We start from the raw sequence: 22,408 nt of genomic DNA, 5'->3' as shown, positions 1-22,408 counted from the left end.
GCACCAGATTTATTTCAGTCTGATCATTCATTAATATATATATATATATATATACACACACAGCTCTGAAAAAAATTAAGAGACCACTTTATCAAAATTGTCAGTTTCTCTGAATTTACTATTTATAGGTATGTGTTTATAGAATAAAACAAAAATGTTCATTTTACTCAAAGTACTGACAACATTTCTCCCAAATTCCAAATAAAAATATTGTCATTTAGAGCATTTATTTGCAGAAAATGATAAAAACTGATATATATATATATATATATATATATATATATATATATATATATATATATATATATATATATATATATATATATATATATATATATATATATATATATATATATATATATATATATTTAAAAAAAAGATGCAGTGTTTTCAGACCTTGAATAATGCAAAGAAAACAAGTTCATATTCATTTTTAAACAACACAAAACAAATTTTTTTAACTTAGGAAGAGTTCAGAAATCAGTATTTTGGTGGAATAACCCTGATTTTCATTCACAGCTTTCATGCGTCTTAGCATACTTTCAGCCAGTCTACATTTGCTATTGGGTAAGTTTATACCACTGCTGGCGCAAAAAATCAAGCAGCTATATATACTGGCAGCCAAAGGTTTGGAATAATGTACAGATTTTGCTCTTATGGAAAGAAATTGGTACTTTTATTCACCAAAGTGACATTCAACTGATCACATTTTATAGTCAAGACATTAATAACGTGAAAATGTACTATTAAAATGTGAAGAAAAAAATTACATAAATTCAGAACTTCTTAAACAACTTCAAAGAGTTCTCATCAAATACTCCACGTGCAGCAATGACAGCTTTGCAGATCCTTGGCATTCTAGCTGTCAGTTCACTGCAAAAAAATATTTTCATAGTATTTTTGTCTTGTTTTCCTATAAAATTATCTAAACATTCTTAAAACGTGATTTATTTACTTGTCAAGCAATACGGGATAAGATATTAAGTCTTCTTTTAAGATAAATCTGACAAAGTTTAGTGAACTTTAGATTCAAAACAAGAAAAAAATAAAATGAAATCTGCCAATGGGGTAAGCAAAATAAACTTGTTTACTCTTTGAATTAAGTTCTATTTTTCTTACTCCATTGGCAAACAGTTTTTTCTTGTTTTAAGCATAAATCTCACTAAATTTGATTAGATTTCTCTCAAAACAAGACTTAAAATCTTATGCCAGTTTGCTCATCAAGTAAATAAATCACATTTTAAGAAAGTTTAGGTATTTTTACTGGAAAACAAGACAAAAATACTTGTCTTGAAAATCATTTTTTGCAGTCCAGATACTCAGGTGACATTTCACCTCACACTTCCTGTAGCACTTGCCATAGATGTGGCTGTCTTGTTGGGCACTTCTCATGCACCTTACAGTCTAGCTGATCCCATAAAAGCTCAATGGGGTTAAGATCCATAACACTCTTTTCCAATTATCTGTTGTCCAATGTCTGTGTTTCTTTGCCCACCCCACCCTAACCTTTTCTTTTTGTTTTTCTGTTTCAAAAGTGGCTTTTTCTTTGCAATTCTTCCCATAAGGCCTGCACCCCTGAGTCTTCTCTTTACTGCTGTACATGAAACTGGTGTTGAGTGGGTAGAATTCAATGAAGCCGTCAGCTGAGGCGTCTATTTCTTAAACTAGAGAATCTGATGTACTTATCCTCTTGTTTAGTTGAACATCTGGACTTTCCACATCTCTTTCTGTCCTTGTTAGAGCCAGTTGTCCTTTGTCTTTGAAGACTGTAGTGTACACCTTTGTATGAAATCTTGTTTTTTGGTTATTTCAAGCATTGTATAGCCTTCATTCCTCAAAACAATGATTGACACAAGTTTTTAAAGAAAGCCGTTTCTTTTTTGCCATTTGTGACCTAATATTGACCTTAAGACATGCCTGTCTATTGCATACTGTGGCAACTCAAAAACAAACACGTTAAGCTTCATTTAACGAATCAAATAGCTTTTAGCAGTATTTGATATAATGGCAAGTGATTTTCTAGTACCAGATTAGCAATTTAGCATGATTACTCAAGGGTAAGGTGTTTGAGTGATGGCTGCTGGAAATGGGGCCTGTCTAGATTTGATCAAAAATAACTTTTTTCAAATAGTGATGGTGCTGTTTTTTACATCAGTAATGTACTGACTATACTTTGTGGTCAGTTGAATGCCACTTTAGTGAATAAATGTACCAATTTTTTTTTTCCATAAGAGCAAAATCTGTACATTATTCCAAACTTTTGGCCTCCAGTGTATGTGTGTGTGTGTGTGTATATATATATGTATATATATATATATACATATATATATATTGTGTGTGTGTGTGTGTTCTGCAGAAGAAAGTCATATGGGTTGAGGGTGAATAAATGACAATTGTCATTTTTGGCTTAACTATTCCTTTAAACCTGAAATAAAATGGTTCTTTAGGTAGATGTGGTTTCAAATGGAACCTTTGATATCTTTAAAGAACCATTAAGGAACCTTTTTTTAGAGTGTGTATTAATCTAATGTGAAGATATCAGTTTGGTTCAGATATTGGTCAGATGGACAATGTTTCTGTCAAACGGATTTATACTCACCTGGAACTCCCCAACTCTACAAAAAAAGGACAATTCTGTTTACTAACTCTGTTTAAATAATTTCTACCCTCTGTAGACTGTTTTTACTTTTAGCTCCCTTGAGTACTATGGCCTGTTTAATTTGGCCTCTCTTTCCTACTGTATCTAGTTGACTCAATGTACTTCTGTTACCCAGAATCTATGGCATTTCAGTACATTGCACTTATAATTCTTATCTGCTACTGGAGGTGGGTTAGATATTGTGAAGTAATGTGACACATTCAAATATATCACTTTTTTAATACAATGTATTTTTGTTGTGAAACCCTCTGAAACCTATTGTGAGACAAAACAAAGCTAATATAATTTACAAGTACAATTATATAATTAAATTATCATATAATTTGACTTAACATAAAAACATATATGAACAATATGTTTGCGTTTCAATAAACAACAAATGCCTTCTAATCAGTGCTTAAACATTTCATTAAATGTCACTGTTTAAAAGCATTGAGTCATGTCGTTAAAGCAGAACAACCAGCATTTTCCATGATGCATCCCTCACCCTAGTGATGTTTCTTAAAGTTTACAAGACAAATCTGTATAAATTCCTCACTTCTGCTCTAGAAATGGGATGATTATCAGTCAGCACTATGGGGCCAGCACAAGCTTGTGAACTAGACTGAACAATATTAGGCTGATTTACTATAGTCAGTCAGGACTGACACTTGGTGACTGAGGTACGGAGAGTACCCTCACACACTCCCTCACTGTCAAAGCACCAATGCTGACATTAGAGGCTCAACAGCTGCAAGGAAGGAGCCTTCAAACTCCTGGTCTGAAAAGCGGGTGACGGACTGACGGGCCCGTCGCAGAATCTCTAACCGAGCAGCAGGAGTCATTGAAAGGATTCGTTCCATTGCTTCTGCGTAGCTGTCTTCATCATCTGCTAGGAAGCCTGTTGAACCACCATCATAGGGCACTACAATGTCCAGCTTAGGACCACCAGATTTGTGAGCCAGAATGATTGTTCCAGCAGCCATGCACTCCACCACACCTGCAGAAATGAGGGAGAAGCAAAGTGCTACTTAAGTAAACTATTGCAGAAGTTTGTTTTTACTAAAACAATATGCATTATATGCAATTATGCATTACAGTAGAGGAAAATTACCTTTGTATATTTGACTCAATGATAGTAACATCACCCAACAAATAGGTTTAAACACAAACGTTTTAGTGTAAAATTATTTGTTATTTAATAATCATTAACAATCCACAAATATCTGTTAGTGTTTTTGATTCATCTGTCTAAAGGTTCTCTAACTTAAAGGAATAGTTCACCCAAAAATGAAAATTCTCTCATCATTTACTAACCCTCATGCTATCCCAGATGTGTATGACTTTCTTTCTTCTGCAGAACACAAATAAACATTTTTAGAAAAATATCTCAGCTTTGTTCGTCCTTTCAAAGCAAGTGAATGGTGGCCAGAATTCAAAAGCAGTATAAAAGTAATCCACAAGACTTCAGTGGTTAAATCTATATCTTCCGAAGCGATATGATAGGTGTGGGTAAGAAACAGATCAATTTTCAGATGTGAAAGTAAAACTAAAAAGGTGCCACGTGTGACTTTCAGATGTGAAAGTGGAAATTTATAGGGGAAAAAAGGACTTAAATATTAATCTGTATCTCACCCACACTTATATCACATTTGAAGACATAGATTAAATCACTGAAATCATATTCATGACTTTTATGCTACCTTTATGTGATTTATTTTATTTATTTTTGGTGGTAGTCAGCGTCTTTACTTGCTGAGCTACCCAGGCCCCCACCTTTATGTGATTTTTGGAGCTTCAAAGTTCTGGCTACCATTCACTTGCATTGAAAGGACCAACAGAGCTGAGATATTCTTTATTTACTCTTCATTCTTCATAATCTTCATTTGTGTTCTGGGATCTGGGATGGCATGTGGGTGAATAAATGATGAGAGAATTTTCATTTTTGGGTGAACTATTCCTTTAAGAGCATTAATATTCATCTTACCAATACCAAAATGTTCATTCCACATTGTGTGCAACCCGATCATGGCATCTGTAAGATCTTGTTTCAGTTCCTCAAATGGAATATTGAGTTTAAACTCCACCCTGTCTGCCATGCCCAGCTCCTGGCACAAGCCCCTAAGCATCAGTACCCTGTCTTCATCTTCCTGGTTACGACATCCACCAATCAACACCAGTTTTAGAGTCTTTCGACCAGCAGACTCCACCCCCTTCCTGTCTAGAAGTTTTCTGAAAGCCCTGATCTGCAGTTGATGGTCCTTTTCAGGGCGGAACTGACCCACAGAGATGATAGAGTGGCACTTTTTGTTTTCTTTCTCCTGAGCCTTTTCCTCCAGAGGTATGTCCAGAAAGGCCTGAACATCACAAGGTGGGTAAACCACACTGGTGCAGTTGGGAGCACGCCACAGAGCCAGTATGTGACCTAACGTCCAGGTGGAATTTACCATGACCACGTCACTACAGGAGCCAGCCAGGCCGTAGAGCAGCGCAAAAACACAGTAGTAAATCACTTTGATAGCACTCAGTACAGGGTTACTGGAAATGTAGTCTGCATTATTGAACCTAAAGGGATGTAATTAAATACATCACATTACATGAGCCAATTATATATATAAATGTAATTATACATACTGTATATAGAACAAATCCTGCAATATACATGGACCTGGAAAACAATGCAATTGATATATTTATGGGACAAAGAGAATCCCTGAAAATGTATGCTAAACATTAAAATCAACAAGAAACAACAGAAAAAGAAAAAAAATATATAGAATGGGACTTGATTTTGTGCATCTGGAATGTATCTGATGGTGAAAAGTGGGTGTTTCATAATAGAATGGGGCCAGACATGAATGCCAGTTTGCAGTCGATTGTGGAGGCCTAATTCCCTTCTGAAACACTGCCAGTGCCCTTTTTGAGGAGGCTTTTTGACTGGGACATGAAGGCCTTCAAAGGTAGCTTGACGTATCCTAATGGTAATGCTTCTTTTTCAAATCGATTAATCTTTGCCATCTTTGCTGTAAACTTTATTACAGCTATGTTAACAAACATTAAATTACTACTACGTTAACTATTTTGGCAAGATTTAAGAAAGGCTGCATTACCTAAAACAGTAGCCTTAAACAATGCCTAAATAGGCACTTTACAATTGGTTAATATTAACCAATAGCCCATGTACCCTAAGTGACATCAACCAAAAAGTAAAGGTGGAGAAAGTTAAGACATCTTTTATTAAAACTTTTTTTTGAATAATGTGTACTGATGAAGAATGTGTATTAAAGGAATATTCCAGGTTCAATACAAGTTCAGCTCAATTGACAGCATTTTTGGCATAATGTTGATTACCACAAAAAATTATTATATATATGTGTATTATAAAATCCCTCCAAAAATCAAAATTACAGTGAGGCAAGTTACAATGGAAGTTAATGGCGCCAGTTTCTGGAGGGTTTAAAGGCAGAAATGTGAAGCTTGTAATTTTATAAAAGCATTACATTAATTTTCCTGTTAAAACTCATGTATTATTTGAGCTGTAAAGTTGTTTAAATCGTCATTCGTTTAAGGGTTTGTTGACATTACATCGTCATGGCAAAAATTTGTAAAATTAGATATAACTTTACACAGAAAAGGTAAGTAAGTGGTGGAGGTGTAGTGGGCTAAAACACAGAACTGGTAAGCAGAAGGTTGCCAGTTCGTTCCCCACAGCTACCACCATTGTCCTTGAGCAAGGCACTTAACTCCAGGTTGCTCAGGGGGATTGTCCCTTTAATAAGTGCACTGTAAGTCGCTTTGGATAAAAAGCATCTGCCAAATGCATAAATGTAAATGTAAGTGATTTTGTCACACTAAAATCTTGTTACACGCATATTGCTATACATTTGAAACAGTGAGTATTTTAATGTTTACAGATTGGCCCCATTCACTTCCATTGTAAGTGCCTCACTGTAACCTCATTTTTTTGCTTTTTTTAAAGAAAAGGATGGATGAGTTTAAATACATTTTTGCGCAAATCAACTTTATGCCACAAATGCTGTTAATTAAGCCTTACTTGTAATATTCCTTTAAGAAAGTAAACTTTAATTTCACATTAAATTTAACTGCAGATATTAAGATTAATGTTAGCCTTGAACTACAATGCATTAATCGGAGTTTGTTTAACCTCCTTTATATTTAATTCCATAGTCCCAATCTCATAATTTATAATATAAATTATGAGACATCCTGATTCTAATCACCAATTCGCATATTGATTTAACTCAGAGTTAATAATGACGTGACCCTCTTGACTAACCTCGGATTCCTTTCTCGAACCACAGACAGCATATCAGTGCTGATGGTGGGGTAGTGCACATAGCTTCCCACGTGACAACCACCCAGGTAACGGAACACAGGTAAGGTGAAGGTGTAGCCCATGGAGTCAATGTAGATATCTGGGACAAACTCAGTCAAAGCCTCCCACCCCAGAAAGATGGAGCCCACACTCTGACCCAAAAGAGTGAAGTGTGGGTAAAGTTTCGCCTCCACCAAGAGGCGATGTTTCAAGAACACAAACTTAACGGGTCGAGGGAGTTTGATGTTGAAGCGCTGCCTTGCTCCATTTAAGATCTGTTCTCCAGTCACACCCTGGTCTCCTGTGTAGACCACAAAGGAAACATCCTGGTACCTGTTTAAACATATGGGATTAGAGAAGGTATGAATGCCTGAAATAATGCACATTCTTTCTGCTTTGGCCCAACCTCGCTGATTCAAGCGTTTCAAGACAGCTGCAGTCAGATTTACAGCTTGGCATATTGACGCAACTGTCTGGCTGAATGAATGAATGATTAGCTCTTCAGAGCTGAAATATCTGACCTGTTTTGAAGAGCGCGTAAAGCACACCACAGCACTCTCTCTCCACCTCCACCCGCATTGCAGTACGGGTGAAAGAAGGCCACAGTAGGCTGGTCATCTTGAGCTCTCCTGGTCTTCCTCTTCATCTGCAACCAGGTTCTGACCCCCAAGATGAAGATGAAGAGGATGGCTATCAGGACAAGACTCAAATAGAGGGAAGGCAACAGCAGTGACCATAATAACCTGTGGGAGGTAAAACATGGCTAATAACCAATGCATTAGTAGACAATAGCACATCTTGATTTAATATACGTTGTACTGTTACAGCTTTCCTGACATGTTTTAAAACAGCTATATATACGTAATCCCACAATGCTATATTTTAAGACACTAAATCAACATTATCAGGCAAATGATTGACTTTAATGAGTGTATATGGATTGTTTCCTTCAACTCGAATAGACATACTGAACCCAGAAGCAGCCAATTCACTTGTGGTAGTTCATTAAAACAGAACAGTACAGTTGTATTTCATATTCCAAATAGCGAAAATAAAGGGCTGAATCCGTTCATTTAGCACAGATAATGAACAAAACGAGCAGTTGAATTACTATTATTCACTCGCCCTGACAGCAAGAGTGTGTTTACTAGAGGGTTTTCCTTATTCAGAATTGTAATCTACACAGAAAGTAAAGAGTTTAAAGCATTCTCTACCTCATTAAATCGCATAGACAGAGAGACAGGTGATCGTGCGATGACATCTTAACATATGACAACACAACACTCGGCAGAACCCGGAACCGCTGACGTCACTATTCAGCTTCTTCTTCTTTAATGTTTATGGCGGTGCAGCCACCCACTGGACAGGAGTAAAGACAATATAATAATAATAATAATAATAATAATAATAATAATAATAATAAAATTATATTTAGTGTATTATGTATTTTAAACTGCTTTGGAGAGTTATTAGTGTCTGAGTTGACAGACAGATTTTCTATTGTCCATCTCATTGCCTCTGCCCCTACATAAAGACATCCATAAGATGAAAACTATTATTCCTAGTTAGCATTTACATGGTCTAGAGGAGTTCATTTGAATGTTTTAACTGGATGTATGTTGACCACTTACACTATCTCATACATTACTCACCACTCATGCAATCCCAGATGTGTATGACTTTCTTTCTTCTGCTGAACACAAACAAAGATTTTTTGAAAAAACATCTCAGCTTTGTAGGTCCATACAATGCTGGTGAATGGTGACCAGACCTTTCAAGCTCCAAAAATAACATAAAGGCAGCATAAAAGTAATCCATAAGACTCCAGTGGTTAAATTCATGTTTTCTAAAGTGATATGATAGGTGTGGGTGAGAAACTGATCAATATTTAAGTCCTTTTTTACTCTAACACTTTCACTTCCACATTCTTCTTTGTTTGTTTTTGGTGATTTGCATACTTCGTGCATATCGCCACCTACTGGGTAGGTAGGATAATTTGTATATATATATATATATATATATATATATATAAAAGACTTAAATAGTGATATGTTTCTCATCCACACATATCATATGAACAGTTAAACTGCCCCATTGAGCAATAACTATGTGCAATACACCGTTTAGTCTTTCTTATATTTATCCAACACATCCAACCTCTTCTGCCATTTCATTCCTCTGAAGAAAAAAACAAAACAAAACATTTGCACTGTACATAACAGATTTGTATTTGCACTGTACCTAACAGATTGTATTAGATTTGCACTACCCATGTGTATGTGTGTATGTATGTATGTGTGTGTCTGTACGTATGTGCATAATTCGTTTTTTTTTATTTATTTATTTTTTATTATTATCTATGTCTTGCTGCTGTTTTTGTATTGTTTTTGTATTGTTGTACACTGGAAGCTCCTGTCACCAAGTATAATTCCTTGTATGTGTAAGCATACTAGGCAATAAAGAGTCTTATGGATTACTTTTATGCTGTCTTTATATGCTTTTTGAACTTCAAAGTTCTGGCCACCATTCACTTGCATTGTATGGACCTAGAGACCTGAGATATTCTTCTAAAAATCTTTGTTTGTGTTCAACAGAAGAAAGAAACTCATACACATCTGGATGGCATGAGGGTGAGTAAATTATTTGAAATTAAATGAAAAGAATTGAGAGAATTTTCATTATTGGGTGAACTATCCCTTTAAACTTGTTAATGCTTAAAAATTGAAATCTGAAAGTGGCCACTTTCACACAGTCAATGTTTGGGATTGACATGACAGCGCACATGCTGTCTATGAACGAATGACCAAAGTCAAGCCCGTATTCTGTTAATAACGCCTGTAATTATATAGTGACAGTGACTAAACTAGGCTAAATGTCAAAGATGGCGACATCGATAACACTGGCAATTCCTAACACAACTGACGTGACTGAAAACACAGCTCGGGTTTGTCAAAAATTTGGTTGTGAGTACTAAAAATGTAAGGGTGTCAGTTAGGTTATAAAATGCAGTTGTCAGTCTCGTTTATAACCGAACTGTGTGTGAACGTAACCTTATCTAACACATTAAACTGGACTGACAACTATAATGTACTGCTGTGTGAACGTGACCTATGTTCAACGAACCCACTGAAGAGCGTCAATATAATGCCGCATCAGAATGACTGGAATTAGTGTGGGGGGGGGTTCATTCTGTAAATATCTGGATCACGTATAAATCTGCCTGATCCAGATACTGTTGATGTCCCTGTATCATTAATCCTGTGTGGCAACGGTCAAATTTAGCTGTAAAAGGGTTCTAAGTGTCTATAGTCAGTGGTTAAAAATGCATTGGCCCTTCCAGGCATGGAATGCTCTCAATGTATTGTTGTTTAGCCTAAATTAAACTCATCACCTGATATCTGTTAAATTGACACAGCAGTTCTATTTTACAAGCAACAATAGTTGCTTTTCAGCTCAATTTTACAAGCAACATTTTGAAATACAAATATGACCTTTAGAGAGCCAATGAGACTAAAGTTTAACCAGCAAACAAACAGTTATAGATTAATACTGGCCTTTTACCTTGCCTTACACAGGGTATTTGGAGACTGAACAAAAAATGAGGCCTCTAATACAACTGGCTTATTTGATATGTTTCAACAACTTTCTAGAAAGGTGTGTCTGTAAACCAGAACAGTAAGTCAAATCTTATGTACTTTTCTATATTACTTGTTACTATGTGTTGCAATATTGATGCATATATATATATATATATATATATATATATATATATATATATATATATATATATATATATATATACTTTATCCTTGGGATTTAACAGAAATTGATTTTTGTATTTTAACATTTAGTAAGTGTCATACTGTGACATGTCAAATTGTTTTATTGTAATCAATGAACAAGCTCACTATTCATTGAAAAGAAAGATGAACGAAGTTACTCATTGCCAAAAAACAGGATCTGACCAAAGACAATGAATGCAAATGCTGACAATATGATTTGCCATGACTTCATAACAACTTTCTTTTATTTAATATTTCAAAATATTTTCTTGAGCAATGGGACTAATAATAGATTGCAAGTCTTGTTTAGAAAAAAGGGACAACTGAAAAATTTACACCATCTTTTTAGAATCTAATATTTCTATAAATGGAAATAGAAAAATACACGTTCTCCATGGTAATGGACCCCTCTGAACAAAGGAAATTTTTGCTGATGTTTCTCTCTTTACTAACAGTGACCGGGTTTTGTCCATCACTGTATCCACACAGGAGCATGTGGACACACTGCGGAATATGACCAGTAACAATGAGGTGATTTACTTTTATCCATTGTTTTATCAGTATGTGAATGCTGTCAGAGGAAGATTGTGAATATCAAATTTGCAAGTGATGTAATATCTAATGTAGGTACAGAGCAGCAGCATAGAGGAGTTCAAATGAGAATTGTCCAACCTACTACCTTCACCAAATTTAATAAATTGATTTGTTAAAGGGATAGTTCACCCAAAAATGAATATTCTCTCGTTATTTACTCACTCCCATGCCATCACAGATGTGTATGACTTTCTTTTTCTGCTGAATACAAACAAAGATTTTTAGAAGAATATTTCAGCTCTGTAGGTCCACACAATGCAAGTGAATGGGTACCAACTTTTTAAGCTCCAAAAGGACAAATAGGCAGCATAAAAGTAATCCATACGACTCCAGTGTTTTAATCCTTGTCTTCTGAAGCGATTTGATAGATGTGGGTGAGAAACAGATAAATATTTAAGTCCTTTTTTTAATCTGCACTTTCAACTTCTTTTGTTTTTTGCGATTCTTTGTGCATATCGCCACCTACTGGGCAGGGAGGAGAATTTATAGTAAAAAAAGACTTAAATATTTATCTGTTTCTCACCCACACCTATCAAATCACTCATGAAGATATAGATTTAACCACTGGAGTCTTACAGATTACTTTTATGCTGCCTTTACGTGCATTTTGGAGCTTCAAAATGTTGTTACACTTTCACTTGCATTGTGAGGACCTAAAAAGCTGAAATATTCTTCTAAAAATCTTTGTTTGTGTTCAGCAAAAAGAAAAAGAAAGTCATACTCATCTGGGTTGGCATGAGGGTGAGTAAGTGATTAGAGAATTTCATTTTTGGTTGAGCTATCCCTTTAAATAGACCATCAGTCTGGTTGCATGTTCTGTGCTTATTCAGACAGAGTTGTGGCAACCTGCATCACCAACTCACATTACAGCAAACTCAGAGGTTCACCTTTACATTCAGTCAACAAGTGTGGAGCATGTCACTCAAATCCTACGCAAACATCGAATCACTTACACGTAAGTAAATCTTTGAAATGTGGTGGAATGTAGACTGTCTGGGCCTTTAAGATGTTTTGCAACTTTTTAGTATATTTATTACATTCAGAATTGTTCTGATATCCGCATATTGTTAACAAGCAACTCCTTGATTTGTAAGATTTGCAAATGAAGGAGAAACACGCATTACATTTTTTTATGAATGGTAAAAAAACAAAACAAAAAACATAGACTATTCATACTGTATAAAATGGGAAGCCTATACTGTGCGTCAGACATTGTGTGATATTTGTGCAGAGTTCTTGTGGAAAACACAAAAGCACTGGTTGAGATGCAGACCAAAAATGAATCATCAGATCCCCGGAGTGCTGGTGTGAACTATGAAAGATATCATTCCTTAGAGGATGTAAGATGAGCAAAGTTCCAAATGAAAGTTCATACTTATTACATTTAAGTGCACCATGTTTTGTTTAATAATACATAATCTGACCAACCCCACTTTTTTTGTTTGTGTCAGATTTATCACTGGATAAATAAGGCCAGCCAAGAGAATCCAGGCATGGTGAAAGTAATTCTTATAGGGTCATCATTTGAGAAACGTCCACTCTATGTACTGAAGGTATATTCAATGCATAGACCTTTTTCACACTCATGGTTTTGGAACGCATAATTAAACGATTGCACGGGAAACTTCGAAAGCAGTGAAAGGGAGTGAATGAGAGACCACAGCAAATATTATTTTCACTTCCCATTTGCTCCAAGAGCAAAATAAAAAAATCAGCTATTACATTTGAATGACTTTCCAAAGGAAAAAGAAAATAGAGCGGTGGACTAAGACAGTAAAATGGAAGAAGATGCCAAATTTACTGTTACTCTCTCACCAGCTGTAATAGAAACCCCCTCGCAGCTGTGGTAATTCATCTTTTAAAACTAATTCTAGGGTAATATAACACAAAACATAATGTTATAAACTTACACTCTGTATTTTTAAAAAAAGATAATACAAAAAAGTTAGATTTACATTGCTAAATAAGGCGGAAACACGTCATCACAGTCTGTGAAAAAGTCTATTGAGGTTACTTAAAGGTGCACTCAGTAACTCTTTGTGTCATCTGGGAGTTACACTGACACCTAGCAGCTTGGATGCAGCATAATTTAAAATCAATAGTTTTCAGTTTCAGATGCCATTGTAGAAATTTAGTACTCACAGTCAGCCATGATTACTTTAATCAGTGAGTGAAAGTGTCAAATAACAGGACGGTTACTGAGATTAAGTGAGTAGTATTCGGCTGGTCATGTGATTCTAACATGGTAGACCCCATGTGTGGACCCTCTCCATGTAGAAAAAATATGACTGGAGTCTTCATTTTATTGTGAGTGGTCATGATTTCCTACGTATATTGCAAAATTGCAGTTCATGTCTTTAGGAGATAAACTTTTTAAGTGCACATTTAAAGGCATAGTTCACCCAAAAATTAAAATTCTCTCATCCCACCCTCATGTTATCCCAGATGTGTATGACTTTCTTTCTTCTGCTGAACACAAACAAAAATTTTTAGAAGAATATTTCAGCTCTGTAGGTCTATACAATGCAAGTGAATGGGTACCAAAATTTTTAAGCTCCAAAATTCACATAAAGACAGCAAAAATGTAATCCATAAGACTCCAGTGGTTAAATCCATGTCTACAGAAGTGATATGATAGATGTGGGTGAGAAACAGATCAATATTATAAAGGTGGAGTAAGCGATTCCTGAGAAAGACTTGATATTTGAACTCAACAGCCAAACAAACACACCCCTTCCTTCAGTGCTCCTTCAGAAGCTGGAATAGTGTTGTGTGGATCGGTCCGATCCACTTTGTTTATTTTCCCATTTACAGAGCCAGGGCTGTGTACAAACACCAGATTTTTTCAGCGCACACAGAACAGACAACTAGTGGATCCTGAAGAGATATTTGAGGAATTTGACAAAAAATGTATTGGATTAAAATGACTTAATCCACCTTTAAGTCAGTTTTTACCATAAATTCTCCTCCCTGTACAGTAGGTGGTGATGTGCACAAGGAATACAAAATGGCAGGAACAAAAGAAGATGAATTTGAAAGTGAAAGTGGAGATTTATAGTAAAAAAAAAGAAATAAAAAAAGAAAGGACTTAAATATTGATTTTTTTCTTCTCACCCACACTTATATTGCTTCTGAAGATATGGATTAAACCACTGTAGTCTTATGGATTTCTTTTATGTTGACTTTATGTCCTTTTGGAGATTACATTTTTTTGTACCAATTCACTTTCATTGTGAGAACCTGCAGAGCTGAAATATTATTCTAAAAATCTTTGTTTGTGTTCATCAGAAGAAAGTCATACACATTTAGGATGGGGGTGAGTAAATGATGAGAGAATTTTCATTTTTGGGTGAACTATCCCCTTAAGGTTTGCACAAATTACGGTCAATTTTTTAAGTAGAATCAAAATGATATCATGTAAAATAATGAATTTTCTGTCTGCATCCTGCAGCTGTCAGGCCAGAGGGGTGAGGTGAAGAGAGCCATGTGGATGGACTGTGGTATTCATGCACGGGAATGGATCTCTCCAGCTTTTTGCATGTGGTTTGTGAAATATGTCAGTAAAATGTTTTCAATCTCCTATCAACATTATCTTGACATTAGCTGTTAACATACTCTGAGTCTGCATCAAACCATACATTTCTTTATACTTTTTAAAACTTTTTATTTTACTTAACTCATCTAGCTTTACAAATCACTACTTGCAATTTGCATGTGATTTGGCTGAGAAATGGACATTGATCAAATACATTTTTTTTTTTTTTACATATTTTGACATGTTAGAAAATAGTGCAGAATGCTGATTCACAGAGGTTTCAGATAGACACAGATTCACTAAAGAATTCACATAGTCCTTCTTTAACAGTTATTGCCCTGAAACCTGACTAGGCTTACAGTATGTCTGTTAGAGCTGTTTAAACTGTTTCAGTTATACACTTTTTGCCCATTAAAGCAAGCATGTATAGCTGCAGGCCGGAGACCTCTAAATGAGGGTGGAATCTTCAAAAGAGGGCAGGGTTACTCCAGAAGGGGGTGGGGTTACTCCAAAAGGGGGTTGCGCCAGCTCCAAAAGGGGTTGTCACTTCCATAAACGTTTAGGGTTAGGGAAAGGGTTAGGTTAGGGGCTCCCTATATCTTTAATGGCGGTTTGGAGCTCCTGCCCCTTTTTGGAGCACTGCCTGCAGCTATATCCTTCTCTATTAAAGTCCTTTGCACACCAGAGGTGACGTGATAATGCAAAACAAAATGCCAACGAATGGCCCTTTAACATTAAAATCGAGGCGAATGATCGCGTTAACACATTCACACCTTTACAATAGGTGGTGCTATTTATGCAGAGATTTTAAACAAATGTACACGGCACAAATGGTACGCCATGTGTGGCAGTGGCATATAATCAGTGTTGTTTCAGTTGATAACATGTTTTAACCGTTAATGTTATTTTTTTACACTCGATTCTTTCTAATCCCCCTTCAGACTGTGTATACATGATCATACTGTCAGTCAACTTGTCCAGCAGGTGAACGGAAATAGTTTGTGAAGTGTTTCTAATGTTTTTTTTCTCGTTAAGCAAATCAACAACACACTCGTCATCGCTGCTGCAGCTTATAGACAACTTAATTTTCTTTTTTCGATCTGTTTGTTAGATAAATTGCTTGCTTGTGTTTCGGATTGCGATTTCATGATTGTTTTACAAATTTTCCAAGTAGCCTAGTTCTCCCTCTCATCCGTGATGGGTGAAGGGCAGACAAGCTGAAAGGTGCTTTGCGCCACCTACTGTAACGGGGTAGCAATGCTTGTCGATTAGCGGCACCTATTGTAAAAGCGTGAATGTGTTAACAGCGATCATTCGCCTTTCGTCTGCGATTCAATCATTTCGCATTATTGCATCACCTCTGCCATGCAAAGGCCTTTATTCAATGCAGATTTCAAGATATTCATTTAAATTAAACAAATTACACTGAATGGGAAATTTAATGCAAAATTATTTTCCTATTTTTTGTTGCCAGGCACTAACATTTTACAACCAAAATAATGACATTACAGAGATGTTGAATAACATGGACATTTACGTCTTGCCTGTCATGAACCCAGATGGATACAAGTATACATGGACAACAGTAATATGCTCAATATACTAACTTTTCAACAAAGTGCATTTGATATCCTAATTTAATTATTGTATTACATCTATTTATGTATTATTATTGTTTGGGTGGAAAGCTCCTGAAATGAAAAGACTGAATTTGTCTCTGATTTTTGCTCGAATCCAAATTTAGCACATGTAAATTACATTCAGCTGTAGCTGAAAAATTTCCTCTGATCATTAAACAGAGCTCTGTTCTTGTCATGATACTTTTCCATTTTTCATTTAACAAATAGAATCGTATGTGGAGGAAAAACCGGTCCATGAGCAACAACAGCGAGTGTGTTGGAACTGATTTGAACAGAAATTTTGATGCAAACTGGTGCAGTGAGTTCCAAACACTGAACCTTCATAAAAACAAACAAACATGCATAGTGTTATATTTATTTATTTATTTATTTATTTTATTTTTTATTTTTTTTGCTTTTGAAGGAGATTTCATTCAAGAAATGAAATGATTTCTGGTTAAAATAATGGTTTATTCTTCTCCTGTTGTACAGCGGAGGGTGCCTCCAGTGACCCATGTGATCCCATATTTTGTGGTCAGTTCCCAGAGTCTGAGCCGGAGGCCCAGGCAGTGGCAAAGTTCCTGCGCTCCCATAAAGACACAGTTAAGCTGTACCTTTCCATCCACTCCTACTCTCAGATGCTCCTGTTTCCCTCCTCCTGTTCCTATGACAATGTTCCAAACCACAATGAACTGGTGTGTGATGTAGTTCACATATAAGACTGATTAATATAAAGAAGGTAGTGTTTTCTTTTCCTAATTTCTATATACGTATTTGCGTGTGTTTTCTTTCAGCTTGAACTTGCTAAGGCGGCCTCAGCAAAAATACGCAGATACTACAAGAGTTATTATAGATATGGTGCTGGTGCAAAAACCATATGTAAGATACATGTGTTTTATCAATCAATCCGTCAGAATGTATAATCTTTGAAACTCAGTTCCTGTTTCTTTGTTGTATTAAAACATATTCTCTGTGCTTCTTTGAATAGATTTAGCCCCAGGAGGCTCTGATGACTGGGCTTATAATCTTGGGATCAAATATTCTTTCACGTTTGAGCTTCAGGACCGTGGCCGATACGGGTTTCTTCTTCCCCCCAGCTTCATCCCTCAGGCCTGTAATGAGGCTTTACTGGCAGCTAAGATAATAGCCTTACATGTAATCAAGGAAACTCAATGAGACCCTTCTGCCACAAACAACCTGAGTGTATAATATATCATAGATTTAGATACATAAGTTTTATGATTTAGTGTGCTGTAAAAACGACTAACAAGAAGATATGATACTATAAGCAATTAAGCAAATTTCATATATAACAAATAATAATAAACAAGTAAAAATGCATTTTTGGCTGTGCGTTATTGTTTTGTATGTGTGTATGTACTTAGCTATAGTTTGGGGACATAACTGCACCCAAAACTGAGCTAAATTTGACAAAACCTTCCTTTAGGAACATTCACGAGCATCCATACCCCACGTGTACCCCATTTTTTTTTTCAATTCTAGGGTTAGTCATTAGAAATTATAATTAGCTTCATTTAAAAATAGTAAGTCTATTAAGATGCCATTATCCTGCCACGGGGGATCTCATTTCTTGCAGTTGCGACTTTATTTCTCGTAATTGCAAGTTTTTATCTTGTAATTACGAGTTTATTTTTCACAATTGCGAGAAATAAAGCAACTAAGATATATAGTCGCAATTGCAAGATATAAAGTCAAAATTGCAAAATATAAAGACGTAATTTGTAAGATATACGCGTAGTTTATATTTAGAATTTTTAGAATTCCGAGAAATATAGTCACAGTTGTGAGATAAAAATTTAGATTTACATATTTTCTTTTTTATTCCGAGGCCTGTTCTGGCTTCCATAGTCTATGTTATATCCCCATTTAGATAGCAACATTTTCATAGTCAAAATATCATAGTTGGGTCATGCTTGGGATTCAGTAATATTTCAGTCTCCAGAATTTTTAAAGTGGTGGTTCACTAAAATTAAATGTTAAAAGCTTTTTACAAGATACTGATTTCTCAATTATAATAAATTAAAATAATCTTTATCATAAAAGAATGTCTTCTTTCTATCTTATCAAGTATTTTGTCATGTTCCTGAGGCACTTCACTGAATTTGTACCTAAAAAATAATTAATAAAATGTGCACACTGTCAATAATTGTCATTAATGTAAACATTGATTTCCATTGCTGAGAAAGATATTTTACTAAAAAAATGCATGTTTTTAATAAAAAACAGGCTATAAAGTTTTGTCTCTCAGTCTAAACTCAACCCAGTCACACTAACCAATTTTAGGCCATAAAGGTTTTGGTTCCATCTATTTGTGAAATTTTTAACAAGAAGTGACATCATTCAGCTTTCTTCAACAGCGTGGTGCAGAAACAGGTAAGAAATATCATAATTTGTATTCATATTTTGAAGTGTATTGTAGTCAGATGGATATCATTAAGCTTAATAATTCTATCCTGTCACATGATTAAATCAGTACTTTTCATAAAGATATTTTAATCCATAAATATATATCAAATGTATTAATTTCATGCATGCTATGTGATCTTCAGTCCTACACCACACAAGGAACAGAGGCCATTTAGAGCAAAAAAAATAAATAAACAAAAAAATACAACAGGGTTTAGTTATTTACTTCATTTATGAATATTGTAACAAAAATATGGAATAGTTAATATAGTACACATTACAAATTATAAATGTTTACTTGAATGAAACATAGTGTTAATGATATGTGGGTGCAAGTAGCCTATAGTGCAAGGTGAGTTGTGATGGGGTTGTGACAAGAGTGATAATATTGGATAATTGAAAATGGGAACACAATAAAAAATGTATGTATAATTTGGTGAGCACAGCCTAACAAGTTAAAAGGGCTAGCACAAATAAGTTAGAGTTTCAGTTAAAAATCTTAATTTAAAACATTTTTCACAAAAATAATGAGACCACAAACACAATGTGCCAATTTTTGGCTTCTTTGCCTAAACATGAGAAAACTGTCATAAATGTTATATTTATAGTCATTAAATTGGTATGAGGGACAATACTAACAAGTATTGTGTAGAATCTTTTTTAAATCAATTCTATTTTGTCCGTGACAGGGTTGAGAACAAAGGGTGTTCAAATCAGAATAAAAGCAGGAAACTAAAGGCGTAAAGGAGGTTTAATATGTGCCTAATGTTGTGGAGGATTCATTCCAAGTTGAAATATTACCAAATCCTAGGAATGACCCTGTTACAACAGGTGTTGTACTACAGTAAACATGTTTCAATAAGGTATTGACCACCAATAAAAAGCTGTCATTAACAAATTAAATAAAAATTTACAGAATCATTCTGAAATCTTATTACACTCATTAAAGAAGACTGCTTATTAATATATTGTGGTTTTACAGTAGAAGGCCTAACAAGAACCAAAACTACCTATATTAGTATTAGTGTTTCAGGGTGTTTTATTTATTTTGTTATTTTTATTTATTTTTTTATTAATTATTTTATTGAATGTTCTGAACTGCTTGTTTATCAACCTTTTTAGTTTCTTTCAAATAAATAAATAGATGTTCAATATTAATTATGCATATTGTATCTATTATGTCAGATGTTATATATTTATAAAGGGGTTAAAGGTCCCCTGGGGTAAAAGGCACTTTTGATTTTATTTCCTCCAAAAACACTAAACAGCAACAAAAACTACCACTGTAACTAAAACACTATAACGCTGCGTTTAATTACTTATTAACAACAATTACACACAGTTATAAGAAAGAATAAATGTCACCTTTAGATGTTGTTATTTTAGCGTGAATTTACTCCAGAAGCAGTAGTGTAGTTGTGTCTGAAGAGGTGGGCATACTGTGAATTTATGAAAGACCCCCCATAAAAAAAAAAATATATAAAAAATAAATAAATAAAACACATGCACCCTGTGACGAGGAGGAGGGCGTGGCCGGGCCTTGAGGGTGCACAGCTGGCACGGAGTCACCTAATCAGCGGCAGAGAGAGATTAAGGGTACGTTTACATGACAACGATGTCAAAACGATCCCCGTTCACACGGATCCGTGAAAACGACTATAAACGCTGTATTATGCATGCCAGGCCAGTAGTTGCCGATGTCACTTTGTAAAGAAACACTACGCGCGTGCGCACATAAGCATTCTTCCACAGAGTGGTGAATACAAACAATGAAGATGGCGATCGCTGGTCGTAGTAGTGATGCAGTAAAGAAAGAAAGAAAGAAAGAAAGAGAGAGAGAGAGAGAGAGAGAGAGAGAGAGAGAGAGAGAGAGTAATGTTTGTGTGTGTCTCTTTTATGTTGTTAAAGTTCATTTGTATCATTAAAAGTTATGTTGACTGCTCAGCAGAGTCCCAGCTTCCTCTATTCCCGACCACCCAATCTCTAAAATTAATTTACATTTATATATAGTACATATGTAAAAAAAAAAAAAAAAAAAAAAGTGACTGTTGTAATTGTAGTCCCACATAAACTTACAAAATGTAGGCTATATCAGTGTAAGTTTCTTGCTGGCATGGTGTACAGAAGAACTAAGAACCATGATATGGTAACTTGATGTTAAATATGTATTTAAATTAATAGGTGTCATTAATGTTCCTTTCATTACGCTACTATGAAAATTGTTAATACTTTATTATTAGTCTAACTAATAAACTAATTCATAATACACAATAAACTGTTAAGCACTGTAGCTAATATGAGTGTAGTAATGTTCATGTTAACGTGTTATCTTGTATTAACATATAAATCCTACATACCAATTAATGGTTATTTTATTTGTGTACTATGTGCTTTTCTGTGTATAGTGAAATTGTTCCCTTTCAATTTTGGTCATTTACATCGCATCGCTGACGCTTATGGGAAAAACTCATTTTCTCCGATTTCTGAACTCCTATTGGATCACGCCAATTGAAATGCAACTGAATTGAGCCAATGGCGTTCGCACCCACTCAGCCAGTGACATTGAGCACACGGCGTTCAGCTCTCTGTATAAGCGGGCGGCATAACACCATCAGTCAGAATTTATCTCCTTCACTCCTGGATTTCACCGTTGAATCGCACTTACCTGCAGTGGACGGCGCTTCCCTTCCTGAAGACGACCGCTCCCCTGCTGTGCTCCGGTGATCTAAAAGAGTTAATAACTTGCACGCTTGCGCTAACTGGACCATCTTTTTCAAGATGCCATCATGTAAGTGCAGATGTGGGAAACCTGTTCCCACGTCTGACGGCCACAAGAGCTGTGTGTTCTGTCTGGGCCACGACCACGCAGAAGCAGCGCTGGTCAAGGCTGAATGCCCACACTGCGAGGCAATGTGCCTCAAAACGCTCCACGCTCGAATAGCGCTGTTTAATGACCCGACCGCTCTCACTCCGTTGCCTCCCCCGTCCCTTGAGGACCTGGGGAACGACGATGCTCAAGGCGAGGATATGGAGCAAACGGATAGTGAGGCTGTACCGCCGACACAGGTCCCGCATGCACCCACACCCCCACACTCTTCTTCCCCCGTCCCCCGGTGCTTCCACCCTCATGCAGTTTGGCAGCGGTGAACATGGAGAAGAAGAGGAGAATGATGACGCCGTATCTCTCACGGCTTCAGACACTATCGCCACATCTGCGTCAGTGGAGGATGCTGCTTCTCCTCCCCTAAGAGGCGGAGACCGTTCTTTGATGGCGGATGCGGAGCCTGTCTGCATTCTCACTAAGGCTACAGTATAGACAAGCTGGAGCTCGAATGGTCACCTCCGCTAGAGCCATCTCGTTCTCGGCTGGACGAGTGGTTTTTGCCGGGCCGCCAAACTAAGACCGCCCTGCATATACCTGGCCCATTTTTCCCTGAGGTCCACGCTGAACTCTCCAAATTGTGGAGTTCACCATAC

General features: G+C 36.0%; 2 protein-coding genes across 3 annotated transcripts; one reads left to right on the top strand and one right to left on the bottom strand.

Annotated features, from left to right (window-relative positions):
* Positions 1 to 2,868: 2,868 nt before the first annotated feature.
* Positions 2,869 to 8,301, bottom strand: alg11 (ALG11 alpha-1,2-mannosyltransferase). Of its 2 annotated transcripts, none has more exons than XM_051702507.1 (5): positions 8,189 to 8,301; positions 7,496 to 7,717; positions 6,936 to 7,307; positions 4,626 to 5,203; positions 2,869 to 3,638 (listed from the first exon to the last, which is right to left on the bottom strand). In XM_051702507.1, the coding sequence occupies exons 1-5, from the start codon at positions 8,233 to 8,235 to the stop codon at positions 3,355 to 3,357; spliced, it is 1,503 nt and encodes a 500-aa protein (XP_051558467.1). In that variant the 5' UTR covers positions 8,236 to 8,301; the 3' UTR covers positions 2,869 to 3,354. The 2 variants fall into 2 exon arrangements, with proteins under 2 accessions (XP_051558467.1, XP_051558469.1); XM_051702509.1 differs by having other exon boundaries at positions 7,496 to 7,737; positions 8,189 to 8,251.
* A 2,248-nt stretch (positions 8,302 to 10,549) lies between these two features.
* On the top strand, positions 10,550 to 17,845 carry cpb2 (carboxypeptidase B2 (plasma)). The gene is made up of 11 exons (XM_051702534.1): positions 10,550 to 10,649; positions 11,212 to 11,287; positions 12,181 to 12,305; positions 12,582 to 12,690; positions 12,802 to 12,903; positions 14,802 to 14,906; positions 16,360 to 16,470; positions 16,733 to 16,823; positions 16,997 to 17,199; positions 17,299 to 17,383; positions 17,493 to 17,845. The coding sequence occupies exons 1-11, from the start codon at positions 10,573 to 10,575 to the stop codon at positions 17,678 to 17,680; spliced, it is 1,272 nt and encodes a 423-aa protein (XP_051558494.1). The 5' UTR covers positions 10,550 to 10,572; the 3' UTR covers positions 17,681 to 17,845.
* The last annotated feature ends 4,563 nt before the right edge of the window (positions 17,846 to 22,408 follow it).

Source organism: Myxocyprinus asiaticus, chromosome 7 (genome assembly GCF_019703515.2).
Source record: "Myxocyprinus asiaticus isolate MX2 ecotype Aquarium Trade chromosome 7, UBuf_Myxa_2, whole genome shotgun sequence".
NCBI lineage: Eukaryota > Metazoa > Chordata > Actinopteri > Cypriniformes > Catostomidae > Myxocyprinus > Myxocyprinus asiaticus.
This window is presented reverse-complemented; position numbering and strand designations above follow the sequence as displayed.

Coding starts and splice junctions, on each gene's coding strand:
- alg11 (XM_051702507.1), bottom strand. CDS start 8,235: ATGTCATCGCACGATCACCTGTCTCTCTGTCTATGCGATTTAATGAG. Junction 7,718..8,188: donor TGTCTATGCGATTTAATGAG/GTAGAGAATGCT, acceptor TACCTCCCACAG/GTTATTATGGTCACTGCTGT. Junction 7,308..7,495: donor TTACGCGCTCTTCAAAACAG/GTCAGATATTTC, acceptor ATGTTTAAACAG/GTACCAGGATGTTTCCTTTG.
- cpb2 (XM_051702534.1), top strand. CDS start 10,573: ATGAGGCCTCTAATACAACTGGCTTATTTGATATGTTTCAACAACTTT. Junction 16,471..16,732: donor ACAAGTATACATGGACAACA/GTAATATGCTCA, acceptor TTTAACAAATAG/AATCGTATGTGGAGGAAAAA. Junction 17,384..17,492: donor TGCTGGTGCAAAAACCATAT/GTAAGATACATG, acceptor TTCTTTGAATAG/ATTTAGCCCCAGGAGGCTCT.